The following is a 21,941-nucleotide window of genomic DNA, read 5'->3' as shown; positions in this document are numbered from 1 at the left end:
AGTCTCCCCCAAAAACCTCAATTCACTCACTTGATGTTCATGTCTCAGATCTTCTGACCATTTTCGGACCATTTTCATTCAAAGTAAAAGCTGTACCAACTTCATACAGACAAAGGCTGCCCATAATTCATGTGGACACACCACCTTGCCTGGGAGAAATCAGAACCAGATGTCCTGCTGTAACTAAGACAAATGAGCTGCTATTGTCATTATCTGGGCCCCTGCCTCATTCCATGCCAACAGCTCTAGACAAAGCAAGGCCCATCCTGGAACCAGGGCTAATCTTTATTGATCCATTCTCCATAAAAACCCAAACCAAGCAGAGCGGACCTGCCTGATTTGAATGGCAGAAGTTCACCTTTGCAGAATTTAATGCATGTCTTTGAATTCAGAAAATAAAGAACAAATGTTTGAAATCCACACGCTTACAGCAGGATTTTCTTGTGTAACAGTAAACGTAACAATGCAGACAGATATGTAGTACATTTGCACATTATTGGATTTATGTTGATTTAGCCTTTTTACTCAGGGTTAGTTTGTATCTTAAAAACAAATAGTCAACCAAAGGGAGCCTACTTTATGTGAAAATATGAAGTAGTCCACAGGAGTTTCAGAAGCCTTCTTAAAAACTTCTGTTATAACAGAAACTAAATATTACCATAATATTATAGTGTCACATTTTCAGACATAATTTACATTGAACAAATTAGAAAAGCTCAGTCACTGTATTTCTTGCTCTGATATAATAAATGCTTTTTGCAAGGATTTACCAAGACTGCTTTGAACAGGATTTGGTAATTTGTTGTTTAGTGCCATTCTGGGAGAATTTTTTTCTACTGTACTCGGGGAAAAAATAGTTAAGGAACCACGCCTGCAGCCATCTGCTCTTTTACAGACAGTGTTCTGGATACTGTTCATTTATACGGCTCTCCCACCAATGACGCTGCTTCCCTGTAAAAAAAAAAAAAAAAAAAAAAAAAACATCATATGAGGCATTTAATTCAAGAGGTTGTAGAAACCAAGTGTACTATTGTGGAAAAGCCAGAGAAACACGTTTGTGTTTCTTTAGTGTTTTCATGTTTTTTAAGTAATGGTCCGATCAGTATGGTGATGGATTATTTAAGAATTGTTTTCATTTGTATTTGCTCAATGATACAGTTTGTTTGCTTTGACCACAGGAATGCAGGTGCACTTCTCACAGGTAAGGATGATGTGATGTTGATGATGTTGTATGTATCTGGCTGCCTTAAAGAGACAATCCGTTTTCAATGTACTTTAAAGCTTTTAAAATTGTTTTAGAGCTGCTTTTTCTTTTTTTTTTTTTTTACAGTTTTGCTTGCTCATTTACTTTGAATTGATCACCTTTTGCTGAGTGTAGAGCTTAAGACAACCAAAATAATAAATCTTCATCATTTCTTGTTCTGTGTATGCTTTGGTGTATTATTCTGTGTCATTTCACTTTGCCCCAGTCTTATCCTTCCATTATTTTTTTCATCTTCCCGTTGCAATTGTAAAAGAGGAGTAATCTACGAAATAGGCTGGAGAGACACATTAAACATACCTTAATTTTATACAAAAAATAAGTGATAACATTTTGTAATGGAATTGTTTTAAAATTATGACTGTCTTCAGACTGATAAGAATTTTTCAGTTTAACTGTCTTTTTCTCTATGATTAAAATTCTACAGTGGACTTCAGCTTTGAACAAATGAAAATTTAGTGGGCTGTTTGCTTTTGCAGGAGTATATATTTAGGAGGTTTGTCTAAAACAACGTGTAATTAAGTCGTGCTGCTGAAGCCTCTTAACCTTGAAGTGACTTGATGTGTGTGATCCAACCCCAAGGCAGACTGGGTGGGCTACAAACCCAGATGTGATCTCTCTCTATTTATGGCCTTTAGGATTAGAAAGACCAAACACTGCAGGTCTTTGCAGTCTAGACAATTACAGAAAGCGACTCCCATGCTCAATACAAAGAACAGTGTAAACTGTTATTATTAAATTCTTTTATTATGGTTTTTATTTGGTGGATGCCTTTATCCAGGGCAAATAGCTATCCCATGACAGGATAAATACATTAAAATGCAGAGTGCCTTTGTGTAGGGTGCAGGGGTTACATAAGACCTATCTTGATTTACAGTAAGTACAGCACCAATACAAGAGCAGTTCTTAAAAAGAACATTTCTGTAAAGAAACTAAATGTGAAGTGTTCACCTTTTCATTAACATTTGCCTTTTCTTCTAGAGCACATTCTAAACTTGGCATCCACAAAGAACAAATAGCTTTAAAACTGACTTTTGTAACACTTTTTAAAATGTGACGTGTCTAAGCAGTTGGCTAGTTGTCTAAATTAATACACATACACGGAAACTCCTTGTTCCGGGTTGGGTCGTGGCAAGATGGAGCCTAATCCGGCAGCACAGGGTGCAGGGCTAGAGGGGGTGGGGACACACCCAGGATGGGACATCAGTCTGTCGCAAGGCACCTCAAGCAAGACTCAAACCCCAGACCCACCAGAGAGCAGGCACAGGTCAAGCTCGCTGCGCCACCACACCCTCCCCTCGAAATTATATATGTTAACAATGAATGATTTCCTTCTGAAAAACAAATAAATAATAATCTGTCCAAAGGTTTATGTGCAAAAGTTTGCCTGTGAACAATGATAAAGAACAACAGTTTAATTAGTCCAAATGAAGCATTTTTAATTCAAGTTTACATGCCAAAAAGGAGCTGTGCTGCTGAGACTTTTTCATGTTTATTTAATTAAATTTACAACGTAGTGTTAAATTTAACATGAAACTGACAAATGCGCGCTGGTTAAATACTGTTACTGTGTGTTATGTTGGTGATCATGTTATGTTGAAAGGAATGCTGTGGAAAAAGTGCTGTCCATGTATTCTGATGGATTTTGATCTGTTAATTTCTTAGTTTTTTGATTTTACCTCTGTATATGACATATAAAGATGGATTTGGGCTGTCCTACTACTTTAAGACAAATTCATGATCCATTATTGCAAGTTTGACCTGTTGCAGCCGCAATGACGATGAGATAATCCATACACAGTCCATATGAAACGTTCTGCAAAGCTTTGGATGGTACTGCTGGTGTGTTTTAACAATCATGGGAGCTCTACAACCGCAAGAAAAGAAATAATATGTGTGTCTATTTTAGATGCAGGTCTGTGTCCAAGAAATCTGTGCTCATGGTGCAAGCTGAGTTACTGTAGTTTAGGGCAAAGAAATGTCTACTTTTACTGTGTGTTAGACCTGAACTCCAAGTATCTGTGCAGCGATTAATTACAGCCATGATCCTTACGTGTCCATAGAGAATAAAATCTTATTGTGGTGGTGTCTGAAGTCAGTATGCTTGGTGACTGATTTGATGAAACACGGAAATTATACTACATCCATATTTTATAGCCAGTTCATCATTTCCTGGAGTATGTCTTTTTCCCTGAACATTAGAAATTTTAGGAAACCATTGTTGGTAACATCATCAGTATCAACTGCCATTGTGGCTGCTCATTGGACATGTGGACTTTGGAGAGTGCAATGTGGTGTAGGAAGTCAGACAGTTAGATAATCCCCACACCCCCAACACCCACACAGACATACCAAGCCATGTTTCCTGTATAAATAATGACTCAGTGCTTTCATGTACAATTCTGTTGCAGTTGAAACTGAATTGCTGCTCAATAGTAATGTGAACACCCAGGGGGTGCGGTGGCGCAGTGGGTTGGACCACAGTCCTGCTCTTCGGTGGGTCTGGGGTTCCAGTCCTGCTTGGCGTGCCTTGTGATGACCTGGAGTCCCGTCCTGGGTGTGTCCCCTCCCCCTCCGGCCTTACGCCCTGTGTTACCGGGTTGGCTCCGGTTCCCCGCGACCCCGTATGGGACAAGCGGTTCTGAAAATGTGTGTGTAGTAATGTGAACATTTTCATGGTTTTTTTATTTATTTATCTATCCATCGTATGTTCAAAAACAGGTCTTTAGGAACACAGGGCAAGCTTTAAGCTGTAAAACTGGCTTCATGTAGCCAAAGTTTAACAACTGTATCATTGATGTTCATCAAATCCACTGGTGTGGGCGTGCACGTGGGACAGTAATCCAGCAGATTTTTTGCAGTTCATTGCTGTTCTCTGCATGGGCATCCAGGGCTGTCTGCTAGTCCCATTTTCTACATGTGTGCCCTGAATCGGTTGTGCCTGGTGTGTAATCGGTTTAGGCGCTCCCACCAGTGTCGGTGTAGCTGGCTTCCAGGCAGTTCAGAGGATGGCACTGGGATAAATCTGTGTAGCCATGAGTCACCGGTCTTTGTCCATTGCTTTTGCCATTCAGCTTCCGCCCAGGCCTTCGGTGACATGCCACTGCTGCTGTGAAGCAGCTGCATCACGCACCGATGGAATGGGCTTCGAGATTTCAGGCAGAGTTGCTTTTGTTGGCCAGAGGTAACAGTGGTTAGGTGACTGTAAAGCAATGAGCTTTTATCGTTTAAGGAATGTTTTGCTAACGCTATGCATTGTGTGTTTGTCCTGATATCAGGAGGAGGTAGAGTATGCCACTTACAACAGGTAGGTAATTTGATGGTGTGGAGCAGATGCAACCAGATACAATTCTCATTGTGGTGTTTAAAGCTCAGTCTACCTTGTTAATGTGGGCACTTCTAGCCCATACTGGTGGACAGTATTCTGCTACAGAGTATATGAGTGCTACTGAGGTTATTTGTAGCACTTTGAAGTTTCCTCCCCATGAGAGGCCAGCTAGTCTTCTCAATAAGTTGTTCCTTGCATTTACTTTCTTTGACATTTGGTCTAAATGGTGTTTGTAAAAGAGAGTTCTGTCAAGTGTTACTCCAAGGCATTTTGGGAAATTGTTTGAAGGAATAGCATTCCCTTTGCGTGTAACTTTCAGTCTGTAGTCTGCTAAGGCATTAGTGAGGTGGAAGCAGCTACGTACAGTCTTACTGGCATTGAGCTTAAGTCTCCAGTTTTGAAAGTAGTCAATTTGTTTAAATCAGAACTTAATGTCATTTCTATTTCTTTGAAGTTTTTTACTGCGGTTAATAAAGCAATGTCATCTGCATAGATGAACTTCTTGGACACTGTTGTTGGTATATCAGCAGTGCTGTATATACGTTGAACAACAGGGGAGCAAGAACCGATTCTTGGGGAACATCGTTTTTCAGGAATCTTTTCTTGCTGCTGTCTTTCTCTAGTATCATTGTGAAGCTTCGGTTGGTTGTCAGAGTAAGTATAAACTTAACTAATATCTTGTCTGGAATTCTTTGGTATAGTTTCATTGCTAGAGCTATGTGCCAGACTGTATCGTATGCTGCTGACAGGTCAACGAACACGGTGCCACTTTTTAGGCCTTTCTGAAAGTTCTCCTCAATGTTTTCAGTTAGTAGCATGATTTGGTCAGTGGTGCGTCTTCCTAGTCGGAAACTGGCTTGTTCATCCAGGAGCTGTGGGTCAACTATTGGCTGGATGGGGTTATAGACTAATCTCTGGAATAGACTATATGTAATGCACAGCAGGCTGATAAGTCAGTAGCTACTAGCTTCTTCTGCTGGTTTATTCGGTTTAAGTATCCCAAGCACTTTTGCATGTCGCCATATTTTCGGAATTTAGTTTTGTTTAAGACATATGTTACGGAAGATCCTAAGCCAATTGATAGTCTGTTTGCTAGCATTTATGATGAATTCTGGGTGTATGTTGTCCAGGCCTGGAACTTTACCACGTTTGAGACATTTGATTGCGATATCCATTTCTTGAGGTGAAAATTCTTGATACGGTCCCATATCTGCTGAAGGTTTTAGTTCATTGGGCACTTTACAGGTAAACATTTTATCGCGTTCTGCAAATTTGCCATTTTTGATGAAATATGTGGCTACATCTGCAGCTTTGAGGGTTGAAGAAAGGTATTTTCACCTGATCGCTGAAGTTGGTGTGTGTTTCTTGAAGCAAGATCGCAACTGCATTGTGTTCAAATAGCAAGTTGCTTGATGATGTCACATTTGGCAGGTGTCAGTCCTTCAACGTTAAGTTGTAGAGCTGTTGGGTCAGTCAAGTCTTGGAAGGCTTTTCTCGGCAAAATTCTTTTTTTGTGAATTTGCTTGCATGGTAGTAGTGAGACCAGTTTGATCAATCTGAAGAGTGCTTAGCCATCAGGGATATTGCCCGGGGGTCACCGCGAGGAGGTAGCTCTTCTTGCTTTTCATGATAATAGCGAGAGATGCAAAAGTGGGATTTTTCTTTGGAATTGAACCAATACTCTTCTTGGATTTGATTTACATTGAATGGTTTTCCTAGCACTTTGGACCATGTTAAATGGCTGGTAGAAATGAAAAGTGTTAGCCAAAAAAACCAATCACTCTTTTCAGTTAAGATATGAATATGCTTTTACTGCCTATTGTGTACCACTAGGTTCAACCTTAATTTCTTACTTTCAGACAAATTGCTGATTGTCACCATTGCCACTCAAGAGACTGACAGCTTCCTTCGCTTCATGCAGTCAGCAGGTTACTTCAGCTACACTGTTAAGGTACATGGAGAGGTGTTTCCCATGAGCATGCGGTAATATACAGTATGGTAGTAATTGCTGTGGAATGGAAATTTATATAGAGAGTGTTATAAGCAGCATGATCGTACAATGGGTAGCAGTGGTGCTTCACTTAGCTGTGAGATTGAATGTGGGTTTGAATCCAGCTCAGTCTGTGTAGAGTTTGCATGTTCTCCCTGTGTGCGTATGTGTGCGTGTGTGTGTGTGTGTGCGCAGATTTCCTCCAGGTATTCCGGTTTCCTCCCACAGTCCAAAGACATGCTGTTCAGGTTCCCTCGGTAGCTCTAAATTGCCCATAGTGCATGAGTGTATGTGGATTAACTTTTCATTCATGGCATCCTGCCCATATGTACCCTGGATCCATGGCGTACCCTACCTCATACCCCATGCTTCCCAGATAAGATGCAACCCACTGCATTTGTGCGCTGGGCAATCCGTTACTGAATGAATGAATAAATACTAAATCTTGATACAATAAATCTGAATTAATCGAAAAAGTCTAAGTCATCTTATGGAAAACATCAGCTAAATGAATAAATGTAAACATAATGTCTCAGTCCCTTGGCTGACCTTCCAATGCTTAGCTCACAGCTGCAACCCATCACATAGTTACTTTACTAAAGAGTCTCACCCAGGGCTGAGAACAAGAACCTGCAACCATTTGGTTATGATGCTTGCTGCTGAAAAATGGCCATGCCACACCAATCACATTTACTCATACCAACAAAGTAAAAATCAGTCTTATTATTTCTGTTTTCATAACTAAAATGGTTGCTTGAAACTGAAGAGTGGCCGTTGTGCCAGCATCCTTCGCTTATGTACCAATAAATGAGGAGCTGTACGTTGAGGAGAAAGCCCAGGAGTGGAGAGATTTCAGAAACATGACCCTGCTTCTTCCCTTACAGGTGATTGGGATGGGTGAGAATGTCACTAGTGGAGGCCAGAGAACTCAACTGCTGAGGGATGTGATGGGGACACTGAGCAGTGAGGACAACCTTGTGGTCATGGTCATGGGCAGGTAGGATGATTCGTACTGAGGAGAATTTCAGTTGTTCCACCAGTATGTGGTGAGAGTCTGTGTGTTGTGAGATGTTCAGCAGTGCTGAAACCCAGTTGACGCAGATCACTTATTGTACATCCAGCATCTGGAAACGATTGTAATGCACTGCTGCAACCTGATGACTTGCTGTTGGTGTACCCTTTAGCTATGAAGAGGTCATTGCCCCAGCATTATTCTGAAATGTTTTGTTTGCACTGAGGAAAATACAATGTGATCCATACACACAGTAAAGGGTATTATGGTATCTTATAAAGTTTTTTATAGTGGCTGTTAGCCCAGTTTTTCCAAGATCAGTTTTGTCAACTGAAATCATTCATTCAAGATTATAAAAATAAACTTGTTTTTTTTTTTCCAAGTCCATGGAAGAAATTCATATATACATACATACATACATATATTTATATACATATGTCTACTTCTATACATATATATATATATAAAATGTAAAGAAAAATGTTAAAGGACATTTTTCATTTCCTTTGTTTAGCTTAGATGTTATCTTTGCTGCGGATCCAGGGGAACTTCTAAAGAAATTCTACCAGATCAACCACAAAGTGGTACTGGCGGTCCAGAAGCTTATCCAGCCAGAGGAGAGAATGGCCCAGGGACCCTTGTCAGAGCTCAATGGGAAGAGACCCCTTGGCTCTGTAGGTTAGTAATGGTGCCCTTGTACTGGAGGGTTTCTTTGTGTGTTTTTCAGTGTATGGCTCGCAGTTTTGCATTTCTCAGAAATGTTCACCTTCTATACAAATACATTTTTTGGACATTCAGTCTGAGAGTTAGAAGCACCTAAACTCCTCTGGATTCCTTTCATTCATGCCTCATATTCTGCATTCAAAAGAATTTGTATGTCCAGGCATCTTTCAGCAGATTTTACATTCAAAATGCTCTAGTTCACCAGCAGGTCACCACTGTAATAAACACAAGTACATAAGAATTATATTCCTCATTGAATTGTCATTACAAACATTTAAAAATTGAGTTTCTACAGGTGACTATCTAAAAATGCAAAGAATGACTACCTGCAAGACAATTATGAATTGTTTTTAAATACAAGATGTAAGATAAAATGGTATTAAAGTATATAAAAGTATTTATGTAGCAATATTTTTCCCTGCATTTCACTAAGTTGTCTTTTTTCACAAACTGGCCCATATTTTTTGTTGAGTAAAAAGAAGAGTTTAAGTGAAGTCAAGTTGCAGAATAAGTGCAATACTTCATTCTGCCTGTCATAGTCTGTCAAGTTACTTAAACAAGACTGAAGACCTTTTCCCCTTTCTGGATTGGTTGTATCTACAATAAAACAGTACATCCATCAAGTAAAGTGGGGGTGAGAGGTTGTGGTTTATGCTCTTGAAGAACATTTAAGTTCCCCTGCAAACAATTTAATTTACATTGTGAGTTTTCCTTTGCATTATCCTTTTTTAAAAGAGGAAAAGAATTATGAAATAATGAACAAACAACCTACACATGTACAACAATCATTGTGAATAGCTGTTCCTCTCCATGTCCTCCTGCATTCCCACCTATTGCTGTTTCCCAGGCCTCATTGGATATGCTCCATATATTAACAAAATATTTGAGCAGCGAAACCCTCTGGAGGATGATGATGATCACCTTTTTTACACCAGACTATACTTGGACCCACTTCAAAGGGTGAGTGGCATTTCCCATTTAAACTTAAAACTAGGTAAGAGGGTTATTTTTCTCCTACTTTCTTGGCCTCTGAGTTTTTACTTGTTTTCCTCTCCTCAGTTGCCACATGACAGTGCTGTAACAACTAATTATGTTGTTACAGTACTATTTAATTCTGGACTGAATGGTCTGCCTGGTTATGTTGCAGCCTTGTAGGCACTCTTTTGGCTTGTACAAACCTATCCTTGTAAGTGACCTTGGACAAAGGCATCAAGTGTTTCAGGTTAATTGGTGCCTCTATATTACTCATAGGGTGTGACTGTGTGAGCAAGTGATTGTGTGTTTTGCTACCCTGTACTGGAGTGATTGCCTGTTCAAGGTGTACTCACAGTAGCCTAGTACCCTCTGCTTCCAGGATAGGCTTTGGACCTGCCTTCAACAAGCTGTTAATGATAGTGAGTGAGTGAATAATAATAATAATAATAATAATAATAATAATAATAATAATAATAATAATAATAACAGCAGTAAACAGTGTACACTTTATAGGATGCGAAGTGCTATTAAAAGAAACAAGGCACTACTTAGAGATTTGAAAGAACAAGAAGATTTGATTTTAAAATTTGAATATTATTCCTTCTTGGATGAATCTGTAGGAACTTCTGAATGTGACACTGGATGACAGGTGTGAGATCTTCCAGACCTTGAATGGAGCCCTCGGTGAGTGATAGCTCATGGCAAACGTAAACAGAAGGATGCGCCTTTCAAATGCACCCACCTACAGAAACTTCAAATGTCTGTGCCACCTTTCAGGTGAAGTCCGGTTGAAGTTTGAGCCCAAAAAGGCAAGAGTGAGGAACGCTGCATACGACACGCTACCAGTGGTGATCCACGGCGACAGGAATGCCCGAGTGAGTTGATGAACTGTTACTGACTGAGATTTGGGACAGTCAAGTTTAATGCATAAACACAGCCTCCATCTTTCTCTCCAGATTGAAAAACCCATGAGTTAAAACTAAAAATTGAAGGTGAATTTGTATGCACTCTGTGGATTCAGAGTTGAGTAATTAATAATACAAACAGTTTACTGTGTATTGAATTAATTATTGAACTTGATATTTTTAAGCCTTTGGGAATATATACAATTATAGTACAAAAAAAGTACATTATGGTCTGAAACTTCACGTGAGTGACAATTTTTGCAGTCTGGAAATATTACCCACCATATGCTATGTCAAACACTTTATTAAAAGGTGAAATTGTATTTAGTACAGGTATGCCCTGTACCTGGCCTTTAATCCTATTTAATAGACATAGTAAAATATTAATTGTGACTAATGATCACAGCTTAACTTCAGTTGGACGGTGTCTGCATGGTGCTATGTGAATGTGAGATGTGAGGGTGAAATTCTATTCTCCAGAGGCCAACTTGAGGCATCCAACCAAGTTTCTGTCTGACAGGTACCAGTGTATCAGTGGATAAGAGTCTTTTGTTTCACTCACTCTGTTGCTTTGACATTTGTATTGATTTTCACTGTAATTATTTAAATAATAAATTTAAACGTTTTCATCCTAGGTGAACCTCAACTCCCTGGGCAACTACATCCCCAACACTCTGGGTCATGAGCATGGGTGTGGCACATGCAATCAGGACATGTGGGACCTATCCCAGATCAGAGTGAGCCTCCTAACGATGCACCATACTCTGATATCCATACTGATGCTGGTGGCATTTTGTGGGGCTGTGTTGTCTTGTGTAATGAGAACATAAAGCAATTCAAACTGAATTTCATGTTACTGATAGTGCTTTGTGGGGGTGCGATGGTGCAGTGGGTTTGGCCTGTGCCTGCTCTCTGGTGGGTCTGGGGTTTGATTCCTGCTTGGGGTACTTTGCGACAGCCTGGCGTCCCGTCCTGGGTGTGTTCCCTCCCCCTCCAGCTCTATGCCCTGTGTTGCCGGGTTAGGCTCCGGCTCGCCGTGGTCCTACTCAGGACAAGCAGCTTCAGTCAATGTGTGTGTGTGATAGTGCTTCGCTGTCCGACTGCCACCGCTGCTGACCTGTCCAGGTTGTTTGAGAAGGGAGTTCCTCAGTCTACACTGCTGCCAGTGTTTGAGATAGATCAGAAAGGAATGGGAGGTTACATTTTGATCCCATGGAAAAAGAAAACCTGGCAGGTGGCATAGTGGTTAGAGTGGCTCCCTTGCAATTGAAGTACCCAGATTTTAATCCCATATCCTGCTGCGGTACTCTTGAATTAAGTCCGTACTCTGAATTGATACAGTAAAACTTATTTAGCTGTATAAATGAGTAAATGAATGTCAGCAACTTAACACAGAAAGTTGCTTTGGAGAAAAGTTTTAAACAAATACATGTAAATTCAGTGCTACGGATTAAATTTGAATAGCTAATACCATTAAAAAGGCTCCAGAATGTTAATAAATTCCACTTCCCAACTTAATTTTATTCCACTTCATACCGATGGACAGTTTGAAATATCCATCCAGTTTCATGAACTGTTTGTGCTGAGTAGGGTTGCAGTGAACTCGAGCCTATCCCGGAACCATTAGGCACAAGGCTGGAGGTGGAGTACACCGTGGATGGAACGCTAGTCCATTGCAGGGTAGCCACACATGCACACATTCACTAACCCATTCACACACTACAGACAATTTAGTGTCACCAATCATCTGAATTGTGTGTCTTTGGACTGCGGGAGGAAACTGGAATCAGTTACAAGCACCTGATGTGTGTCTCTTGTTTGAGGAACAGGTGACAATTTTCCCGAACACATGGAGGGTGCTGTTTGACACATGACCTGCTAGCACTACGTGCCTGTCATTGTTGGGCTGCTCATGCAGACAGCTCCCACCTGCAGCTCCCACAGACTGCTGGTGTCGGGTCCTCCATTTACTCCAGCTGTGTTTATAGTACCATCTCCCCTTCACTGTCCATACTATAATTTTAAGTGTGAACCTGGCTCGGTTTCATGTCTGCCTTCTGTGGTTATGACTTCCAGCAGAACTATGTGCTTACTTAATACCTACAAAAATTTAAATGTACTTCTCTTAATTTTCATCAAAGTTTCATTTTCATCAACCTTGAATGTGCTCATAGTAAACGAATGGGAAAACACTCATAACAGCACTGGAAGTGTGTTGTATTTACACATTTCAGACAGCTGTTGTAAATCTTTTACAACTTTCCCTTTGTTTACGTGTGAAAACAATGTTTGTGATTTTTTACGTCACTTTTTAAAATCAGCTGTCCTTTCACACATGCTGCTTTTGTTTTATGAAGGAATATCCGCGCGTCACCCTGGGTGTGTTCATCGAACAGCCGACTCCCTTTCTGCCCGAGTTTCTAGAGCGCTTGTTGGTGCTGGATTACCCAAAAGACTGCCTGAGTGTGTTTATCCATAACAAAGTGCGTATCCTCCATGTCTGTGGTCACAGGATGTTTTCTGTCACACATGGTCTGACCCCGGCTTCCTCTTACTGTCCAGGAAGTTTACCACAAGAAACATGTCCGGAGGTTTCGGGAGGAAAATGGGACCATCTTCAAGAACTTCAAAGTTGTGGGTCCAGAGGAAGGTCTGAGCGAAGGAGAGGCAAGAAACATGGGGATGTATGTGAAACATATCTCCTTCATGTGCTTGTGGGGAAGCTGCTCTTCCCGGCAGTCAGTAGGTGAACAAAAGCCAACCCAAAGTACTGGGTTTCCTTGCCCTTCCTCAAATTACCAGTGGCAACTGAAACCCCATTCTGGGTTCTGATTTATGCCTTGGTGTGGAGTAATTATTGCTTACCACGGTGCTGTTCACTTTATTTATTTCAGAGGAATAGAGTTCTTTCTCTCATCTTGAAACTTGGAAGTGTGTCAGAAATGTGTAACTGGCATAATTCATAACCACTGGTGGCATCCATGGTAACATGTGTAATGAGATGTTGCAGCTGAACTGCACACCCTGGAGAACTCTGTGCTTTCATATGCAGACTTCCCTTTCGCTTTGTCGTCAGCGTTTCAAAGCAAGAGCTGTTTTTAATCCATTTCCCGTAGGGACCTGTGTCGCCGGGATGTGGAATGTGACTTCTACTTCAGCATGGATTCCGATGTGACGCTAACAAACGGGGCGGCTTTGAGACTCCTCATTGAGCAGAACAGGTGGGGTCGCATGATGTGTCACGTCACTTGTCGTCCAACAGGGACCCATTTGACCAAGGAGACTGGAGGACCAGAACCATTGAAAAAATGAGTCAATTAGTTACAAAGAGGAACTTGTGGTTTTTCTTTTAGCACCAGTAAAGAGCAGCTGTGTTTTGCTCCGCTTCTGCAGTCAGCTTACGTTGCTGGGACGTCAGATGAGCAGATCCCCTCTTTTAAAGAGTGTCTTTTAAAATAATATGGATTGATGAGTCTGTGTCAGTGGGCTTGCTTCATAGCACTCAATAGCAATCCCACTGGAAGGAGCAGTATGGTGTAACATGTGGCGCAATGCTTAAAGGTGCTATTCTGATCCCTGGTGTTGGAATGCCACCTCTTGCTGTAGTACCCTTGAGTGATCTGCTTACCTGAATTTTCTCACCTGAATTTTCTCACCTGAATATACGGGGGTGCGGTGGCGCAGTGGGTTGGACCGCAGTCCTACTCTCCGGTGGGTCTGGGGTTCGAGTCCCGCTTGGGGTGCCTTGCGATGGATTGGCGTCCCGTCCTGGGTGTGTCCCCTCCCCCTTCGGCCTTACGCCCTGTGTTACCGGGTAGGCTCCGGTTCCCCGTGACCCCGTATGGGACAAGCGGTTCTGAAAATTTCTTACCTCTTACTAACCTGTATAAATGAAATAGCATGAAATAACACAACATTGCAAGTCGCTTTTGAGCGAAGCATTCAGAGTAAAACAAACTGTGTCCCATCAAAACATGATGATGATGTTAAACAATGCAAAACAAAAGCGGTTTGAATGTGTTGTAAATTTCAGCGGTAACACCACAGTTTGTGGTAACACTTTAGGCAGGTGAATACTTTCTGCACCCACTATGTATATGTAAGTATGTGTTATATCTGTGTATCTGTATCTCTGTGTGTGTGTGTGTTTGTAACAGTGAAACTGTTGTATCAGCTGCTGTTGTCTTGTTGTTTGACCACTTTGAGGAGCTGTACTGCCTTGAAAGTCATTTGATGGTCAATGACTCATAAATACCCTTTTATAACAAGTTTTTTCTTATCCACCAGAAAAATAATTGCTCCCCTTGTCAGTCGTCGGGGTAAAATGTCATCAAACTTCTGGGGAGCCTTGGGACCAGATGGCTATTTTGCAAGATCTGAGGGCTACCTGGACATTGTACGTGCAAGACGTGTGTAAGTGTGTGCGTGTGTGTCACTGTGTTTTAGTGTAGGGCAAACACTTCTGTAAATGTTCCAAACCCAACGTAAAAATTGTTCTTTTAATACATTCTTCACTGATTATGTAAAACTTTCATTTGGCACAAAATCTACTGAGCCTAGAGGTGCGGCTGGTGGCGTCGTGGTTGGAGCAGCTGCCTTCGGCCCTAAGGGTTCCCGCCTCTAGCTGTAGTGTCCTTGAGCGAAGTGCTTGCCCTAAAAATTGCTCCAGTACCTTCGCCCGGCTGTGTGCCTGGGTACCTACTTGTGTGGCCCTGCAATGGACTAGCATCCTGTCCAGGGTGTTGGGTGCCCCTGCCCCTTCAGCCTTAAGCCCAGTGTCTCCGGGAGAGGCTCCGGCTTGCCATGACCTCGCTCGGGACAAGCGGTTATCGAAACTGGTTGGCTGGTTCTACTGAGCTTAAAACAGTGCCTCACACTACATGGGTACACATTCAGCTGCCTCGATAAAGTTCACTGTTTATATGGGTCATTTGTTCTGACAGTTTCTCAACGAAATAAGAAAACTAGACCCTTATCCTGCTTTTACTGTCCGGGTATGAATCTTGGCTGTAGATGACTTGGAAAATATAAAAATGGACAATTTTCTTTCCAGAAATATTGAAATGAATTCAGTGTAAGGAGTCTTTGGTGTTTATTGTGCTTGTTCCCTCAGCGGAGTGTGGAATGTCCCGTACGTGGGCCATGTGTACCTCATAAAAGGCACGACTCTGAGGGAGCAGCTGAGGCAAAGGGACGCTTTCACACTGAGCAAACTGGAACCAGACGTGGCACTGTGCAGGAACATACGAGAACTGGTGAGACACATCCACAGCTCCCTGGTAACATACCGAAACCCTGTTTAAATTTACGTTTAATCATTTAGCAGACACTTTTCTTCAAAGCGATGCGCAACTCAGAAATAAAATAAATAGAAGTGCGTTGCACATAGACAAAGAGTGGTAGATGCATACACACAATTACTGATGCAGAAGTCAGCTTCTCCAGTGTTGTGTCCTGGTGAGTAGCTGCATGTAAAATCAATATGAAATACAGACATAATTGTGACCGATGGCGTGATGCAAATTGACGGAGCTGTTAGGAAATCACGTGAGAAGTGGGTCTGACAGATACGTGTTTTGAAACACTTCTTAAATGTTGGAAGGGATTCAGCAGCTCTGAGGGACACAGGGAGCTCATTGTAATGCACTAGAGCCAGAGCTGTGAACCTGCAGATTTTTGAATTTGAGTGAATGGGACTAGCAAGCAGCTAAAGGTGGAGGAGCAGAATGCTGTTGCTGCGGTGTAGGAAGTGATCAGACTCTATAGGTATTAATTTATTGCTAAACTTCACTAGTGGACTATTACAGAGGTGTGAGTCTTTTAACACCACTTTATGAATTTGACCAAGACCTTCTCCTATCTGGATTAGCAATAGCTCCGTTTTCTTGCGACCTGAATTTATCTAAACCTCAATTTTAGACCACAATGCTGAATTTATATTCCTGTTTACTACATAGTCTCAAATAACAGATACTAAAAAGAACGCTACTACAAATATCTCCTCGGATGCCAGCTGTTAGCTCGGTGGGCTGAAGTTGAAACCGAAGGGATGCAAGTGAACATATCCTTCACGTCGGCGGTCATAATGCATCGCCTCGAGCTGTGTCAGTGGTACAGGTCAAGCACATCGACTGAAATTGGTACCGTGTTCCCAAAACACCTGCAATGGCCTTGATCTACAATTTCCACACAGAACATTGCTGAGCAGGGTACTACAAAATCTTCTCGTTTACAACGACACCAACACTATTGTGTCTTTTATGTTTTCTCTGCAGGGCATTTTTATGTATATCACAAACTGCCATGAATTTGGAAGACTGATTTCCACAGCTAACTACAAGACTACTCACTACAACAATGACTTGTGGCAGATATTTGAAAACCCAGAGGTAAGTTCATTATGATTCATTGCTATTGTAACATGTCTCAAGGCCCATTTCTCCTTGTCGGCTAACAGCCTAAAGCCCTGATATTATCATCAAAGGCGATGTAATGCCGGGGATGAATCGTATCGCTTTAGAGCGCATGTTGGACTATGATGAAGGAGTCTTTGTTCAGAATTTTGTCAGTGCTCTGTGGAAGGATATACTGTAAGCAGGTTTTTGGTTGCCTTTACAGGACTGGAAGGAGAAGTACATTCATCCGGATTATTCTAGAATTTTCACACAGAGCATCGTTGAGGAGGTTAATACAAGATGCCTGTTTACATTTTGCATTGCTGCCTCCACTGACTGAAAATAACTCCTAGTATTAATGTACATTTGTGATTTTTTTTTTTTTCATAGCCCTGTCAAGATGTATTCTGGTTTCCCATATTTTCTGACAAAGCCTGTGATGAACTCATTGGAGAGATGGAGAACTATGGGTCGGGCGCACCAAACTGGGTTAGTACAAGCTGTTGGCAAGGCAACTGTCTCTTTGGATTAACCAGTTATAGAAACTGCTTTGGGGGTTTTGTCAAGCTCTTCCCCGTGAGATGCGTAAGTGTGTAACAGGCACTTAATGGTTCTCAAATTCTTAGAGGTTATCAGTTCCTGATTCACATTCATTCCAAAAAGGGCACGTGCCACTTGGCGCCGCTGAAGTAATAAGTGGAAGTAAAGTCACAGGGAAAAGTAGTGGTTCCTTGACAAGTAAACAAGTGTTCGGTGTGTGAGGATAGATTTCAGTTTTTGATTGATACAGTAGCACCCATGTTGTATTGACTTGGTTAAACTATGTTTTTTTATATCAGTGCTGCTCTGCTGAACCTGATATTCATTCCCATTGGTAATAAATCTGATGTCAGCTTGTTTAACATGTGCACTCTTATGAAACACACATGTATTTGCTGCCTATGAAATCATTAGAAATCAGTGCCCTTGAACCCAAGGGTTGCTGCAAGGTTAATATGGATCAGCTGAAATAGACACAATAATGCATCCTGGTGCAGACTTTGATTCCTAGACATACTTGTTCTGATCTTTCAAGGACACGCAGCTTGAGGGTGGTTATGAATTCTTCCCAAGGGACGACGTTCACATGGCACAAATCAAGTACGAAAAAGAATGGCTGCACTTCATCCGAGAGTATATTTCACCGGTGGCAACAAAGGTTTTCTTTGGCTACAACACAAAGGTAATTCAGCGGTTCAGTGGGGCCCTTGGGGTAAATGACAGCAAAACTGTTTGATTGATGACGCTTTGAGGTAATGACTGACACGGGGTCCCCAGTGGCAGTTCAAAATGCTTGTCACAGGTTACAATGAAATTCACACTTTTTACCTTTCCTGAGGGAATGCCAGCCAGTTAGGACATTGGATGGCAGTACTGGGTCCTACGCTGTGATAAGGTTAAAAATTCTTGATTAAACCTCAGTGCCTCCACCAACAGGAGGACTGAGGCAATTAGCAAGTTAATATTTTGACATTTTCTATATGATTTGTGCAGGAGAATTGTAACTGAAATGAAAAAGTGAAAACTTATAGTCTGTTACAAGGACTCCTTTCCGAACCTAAAAATTGCAGTTAATATATAAACTGCAATTCTGTAATATTCAAATCTGTGATCTGTAATAATCAATTAATCTTTATTTTTTATTGTTCTGTTATGAATTAAATACGTCAATTTCTTATTTATTTTTAAGAAAATCATCAAATTCAGCATTATGATATCTATACTCCAAGACCTTATGTAACTAATACAACAAACTGATATAACCACTAAAACACCATATGAAGGCATATTCCTTTTTTTAAATAAAAATGGGCATTTTTTAGTATAATGGCATTTTTGCTCATTTAATTTCCACAAGTGTCAAAACAGTTGATATAAGAACACCAGTCGCCTTTGCTCTCACACTATTCCAGGCAGTAGCAGCTTTTGAAAAGGATCAATTTAGTCCCAGTCCAATGCAATTGCTTTCAAGCTACCTTACGCACTGGTGCATAACAATTCAATAACAGAAACAATCATAAAAAGTGCAGGGAATTAAATTAATTAATAACAGAAAGCCAGTTGTCAGTATAGTGTTATTTCAAGCAGTTGTTTTTTGAGAAAACACTACTCCATTTCTGTACAGCGTTCCAATTGACTGCATGCTAATGCAGGAAAGCTTGAAAAAAAAAAGTTGAAAGATTAAAAGTGTGGCCTTTAAAAACAGGTAAGAGACTTTCAGCAATTTTATGTGTTTTTTTCAAGTGTGTTTGTAATACTGTTTAATTTCCCATCAGCACCTCACATGGCTGCTATAGCAGCATGCCCCAAATTCAAAAAATTCTAATGAGTGAAAGAGAGCATTTAAAAACTAGAAAATGCAAATGATGCTCCACACCAGCCGCATAAACTGAGCCTTTTAGTACCAATTTGTTTATAATTCAAAAAGAAAACAGAACACTCACCTGTGAAGCACTTCTTCAGTATGAGAACACACACGTACACACACACACACACACACACACACACACACACACACACACACACACTGTCTGAAACCGCTTGTCCTGTGCGGGGTCGTGGTGAACCAGAGCCTAACCTGGCAACACAGGGCACAAGACTGAAGAGAGAGGGGACACACCCAGAATGGGAGTATGAGAACAACTTGGTTTAAAACACAAAAAATTGTCCTGTAGTAGTTTAAAACACCAACTTTCTTAAAACAGTTTCTTTTTTAATATAAAAAGAAAAAGGTTATAAAAGAGACTTTAAAAAACCACTGCTTTCCTCCATTGTTACTACGGTGTTTTCCCCAAAGCTGAAAAGTTCCACGTTTGATTTCTCATCTGGCATTCAAACCATTTTTAAATATCATTAAAATCCTTGAGTCATATAATCAATGTACTGGAAATGATTACTGATAGTAAATGAATGAAAATATAACATTAAAAGACAGCTTAGAAACGATCTCTGTTACAAATATAATGAGCATGTTGGTGTTATCATGGCAAAGCCTAAAAATACCTTTTATTTTGATCATTTAATTGATTTTAGGCGACATATTTTTTGTTCTGAAACTGATTATTTTTTCCAAAAGAAGCAACAGCACTTTAACTCCGTCACAAGACAAGTTCGCCTAATGGGTGATTTCATAGAGTGAATGAACACATTATGTGAAAAATGGGTGTCATTTGTTTGCTCACAGTTTGAATAATTACTAAAAAAGGCAGAGTCATCAGACACCATTTGTGTGTATATGTGCAGGGAGGAGTTAGTTGAGTTTTATGCTAAGCACAATTTGACAGCCCAGGGAAACACCACTCAGGCCACTCTCCACTGAATTTAAAGGCAGCCTCGTTGGGCGATATCAGTGTCAGTCAAGAAGCAGCAAAGGTTTAAATGACGATTCTATCAACGTGGCAAGGCCGAGTGCTTCATCATTTTGATCTGTTGAGCCATCTGATGAAACTGAATTTTTATAAAAATGGATACATGGGAGAAAACTAAGTTATGATGCTGTCAACCTTTCTCTTCAAAGGCAACTCTTAAAGTTGGATTTAATCATATTTTTATCCCTTATAAAACATATGATTCTTTACAGAGTTTCAAGGATATTTACATTTTAAAGGCTACAAGTTAGTGGAAAAATGCTAAGAATGAGAATAAGAATGTATCACCATTTCTACTAATCCTGTGTTGATATGACACAAAAGGATGTTTAGGGGTATCGTATTAATCTGGAATTTAGAGGCACCCAAAATGTCAGTATTTATTGATGGAGAATTATATTGCTTCTAAAAAATAATATTAACACTTTGTTTGATCTTTTTCTCATTTTATGTATAAATGTATCCCATGCAGAAAGAGCAGATGAGGTTTCAGCTCAAAGTAAAAACCTCAAAGCAAAGGTTGATTTACTCTGGTTGCTGGAGCAAAAAAAAAAAAAAAAAAAAGCTGCTCTAAATAATACTGTCGACTTAGAAAATAAAATATTCATTGGTTCAGAAAGCTGATGGAGAGTAAGCCTAGAAAACACCTCGAGATTTCAACTTCTTCTCTTTACACCTTCTGATGTGGTCTGACTTCTCTTATTGGTTGGCAATTAAACACTCACTGAATGCCAATCATGCCATGTGTCTCGCTGACGCCTCCCTTCCAGAGCTACGCCCGCACGAACTTTGTGGCGAAATACACTACTGACCGTCTGGACACCCTGAAGCCACGCCATGACATCTCGACCTTCACTATCAACATCGCCCTCAACAAAGAAGGCACTGACTTTCAGGTGAGTGAGTGCCACAACTGCATTGTCATCCAACACTTACATAAAGGTCTTTTTACATGTGTTTGTCGAAGACCTGCATAGTGTTTAGGAAAGGGACTTGTAACCTTGTACGTTCGTAAACAGTTTACTGCTGTTTCCTTCAGCAAGTAACCCAGACTTGTTGTTGACTGCTTTGTACAGGGTGGAGGATGTAAGTTCCACAGGTACAACTGCACGATCGAGTCCCTGAGGAAGGGGTGGAGCCTCATGCACCCAGGTACCCTAACCCACCAGCATGAAGGCCTGCCCACCACCAGCGGTACACGCTACATTGCAGTCTCTTTTATTGACCCATAAGCAGGTGCTCTGGCTTCAGGCAGCTCAGTGTTTCATTCCATCCATCCATCCATCCATCCATCCATCCATCCATCCAGCCATCCAGCCATCCAGCCACCCATCGTCAACAACCATTTGTCCCAAGCAGGGTCGCAGCGAGCTGGAACCGTACCCTTTGTGCTAAAATGGGAAAACAAAGGAACAACGGGAAAAATAATAAAAGCAAACAAGGCAGTTAATTTGTTTCCACAAAGCAGGACAAAGCCAGCTGAACTGTAATGTAAAATCTACCTGAAAGAAATTTAACTGATGAAGTTTTCCAATTGTTTACAGTGCTTTATTATTTTGTAGCTGTGTGTCAACCCACACAGTCAAATCGATGAGAAATAAACAGAGTGAAGTTTCATATTGTGATGTTAATCATAAACGCATAATAATGCAAGAACAAATTATTCATCCAATCTCCAAATATGATTTTTTTTTTAGTTCCCCATCAGTGATTCCAAACTGACATGGAAAGTTACAGCACTTTGGGTTTTAGATCCACTCTTCAGGTTAGGTGAGGCCCTATTCTAACAGGAATCTCATGGAAACTCCCACGCAGCACCAGTCTCTTAACAGCCCCCAAGTTGAACTGAGCTGACCTTGGCCGCAAGGCAGGCACATTGCAGCCTCTGTGGATGTGGACTGAGCACAGCTACTAACACTCTGTCTGCCATAAAGCTACTGAAAGG

At 40.9% G+C, this 21,941-nt stretch overlaps 1 protein-coding gene across 1 annotated transcript; it reads left to right on the top strand.

The window, feature by feature from the left end:
* Positions 1-1,022: 1,022 nt before the first annotated feature.
* On the top strand, positions 1,023-21,310 carry LOC108934983 (procollagen-lysine,2-oxoglutarate 5-dioxygenase 2-like). Its single transcript, XM_018753231.2, has 19 exons — positions 1,023-1,201; positions 6,449-6,540; positions 7,464-7,576; positions 8,106-8,269; positions 9,162-9,274; positions 9,910-9,973; positions 10,067-10,164; positions 10,830-10,931; positions 12,552-12,677; positions 12,757-12,878; positions 13,311-13,415; positions 14,482-14,607; positions 15,308-15,449; positions 16,470-16,583; positions 16,813-16,878; positions 16,980-17,078; positions 17,665-17,811; positions 20,767-20,892; positions 21,073-21,310. Exons 1-19 carry the CDS (start codon positions 1,105-1,107, stop codon positions 21,226-21,228), a joined length of 2,172 nt encoding a protein of 723 aa, XP_018608747.2. The 5' UTR covers positions 1,023-1,104; the 3' UTR covers positions 21,229-21,310.
* Positions 21,311-21,941: the final 631 nt, after the last annotated feature.

Source organism: Scleropages formosus, chromosome 3, assembly GCF_900964775.1.
Source record: "Scleropages formosus chromosome 3, fSclFor1.1, whole genome shotgun sequence".
NCBI lineage: Eukaryota > Metazoa > Chordata > Actinopteri > Osteoglossiformes > Osteoglossidae > Scleropages > Scleropages formosus.
This window is presented reverse-complemented; position numbering and strand designations above follow the sequence as displayed.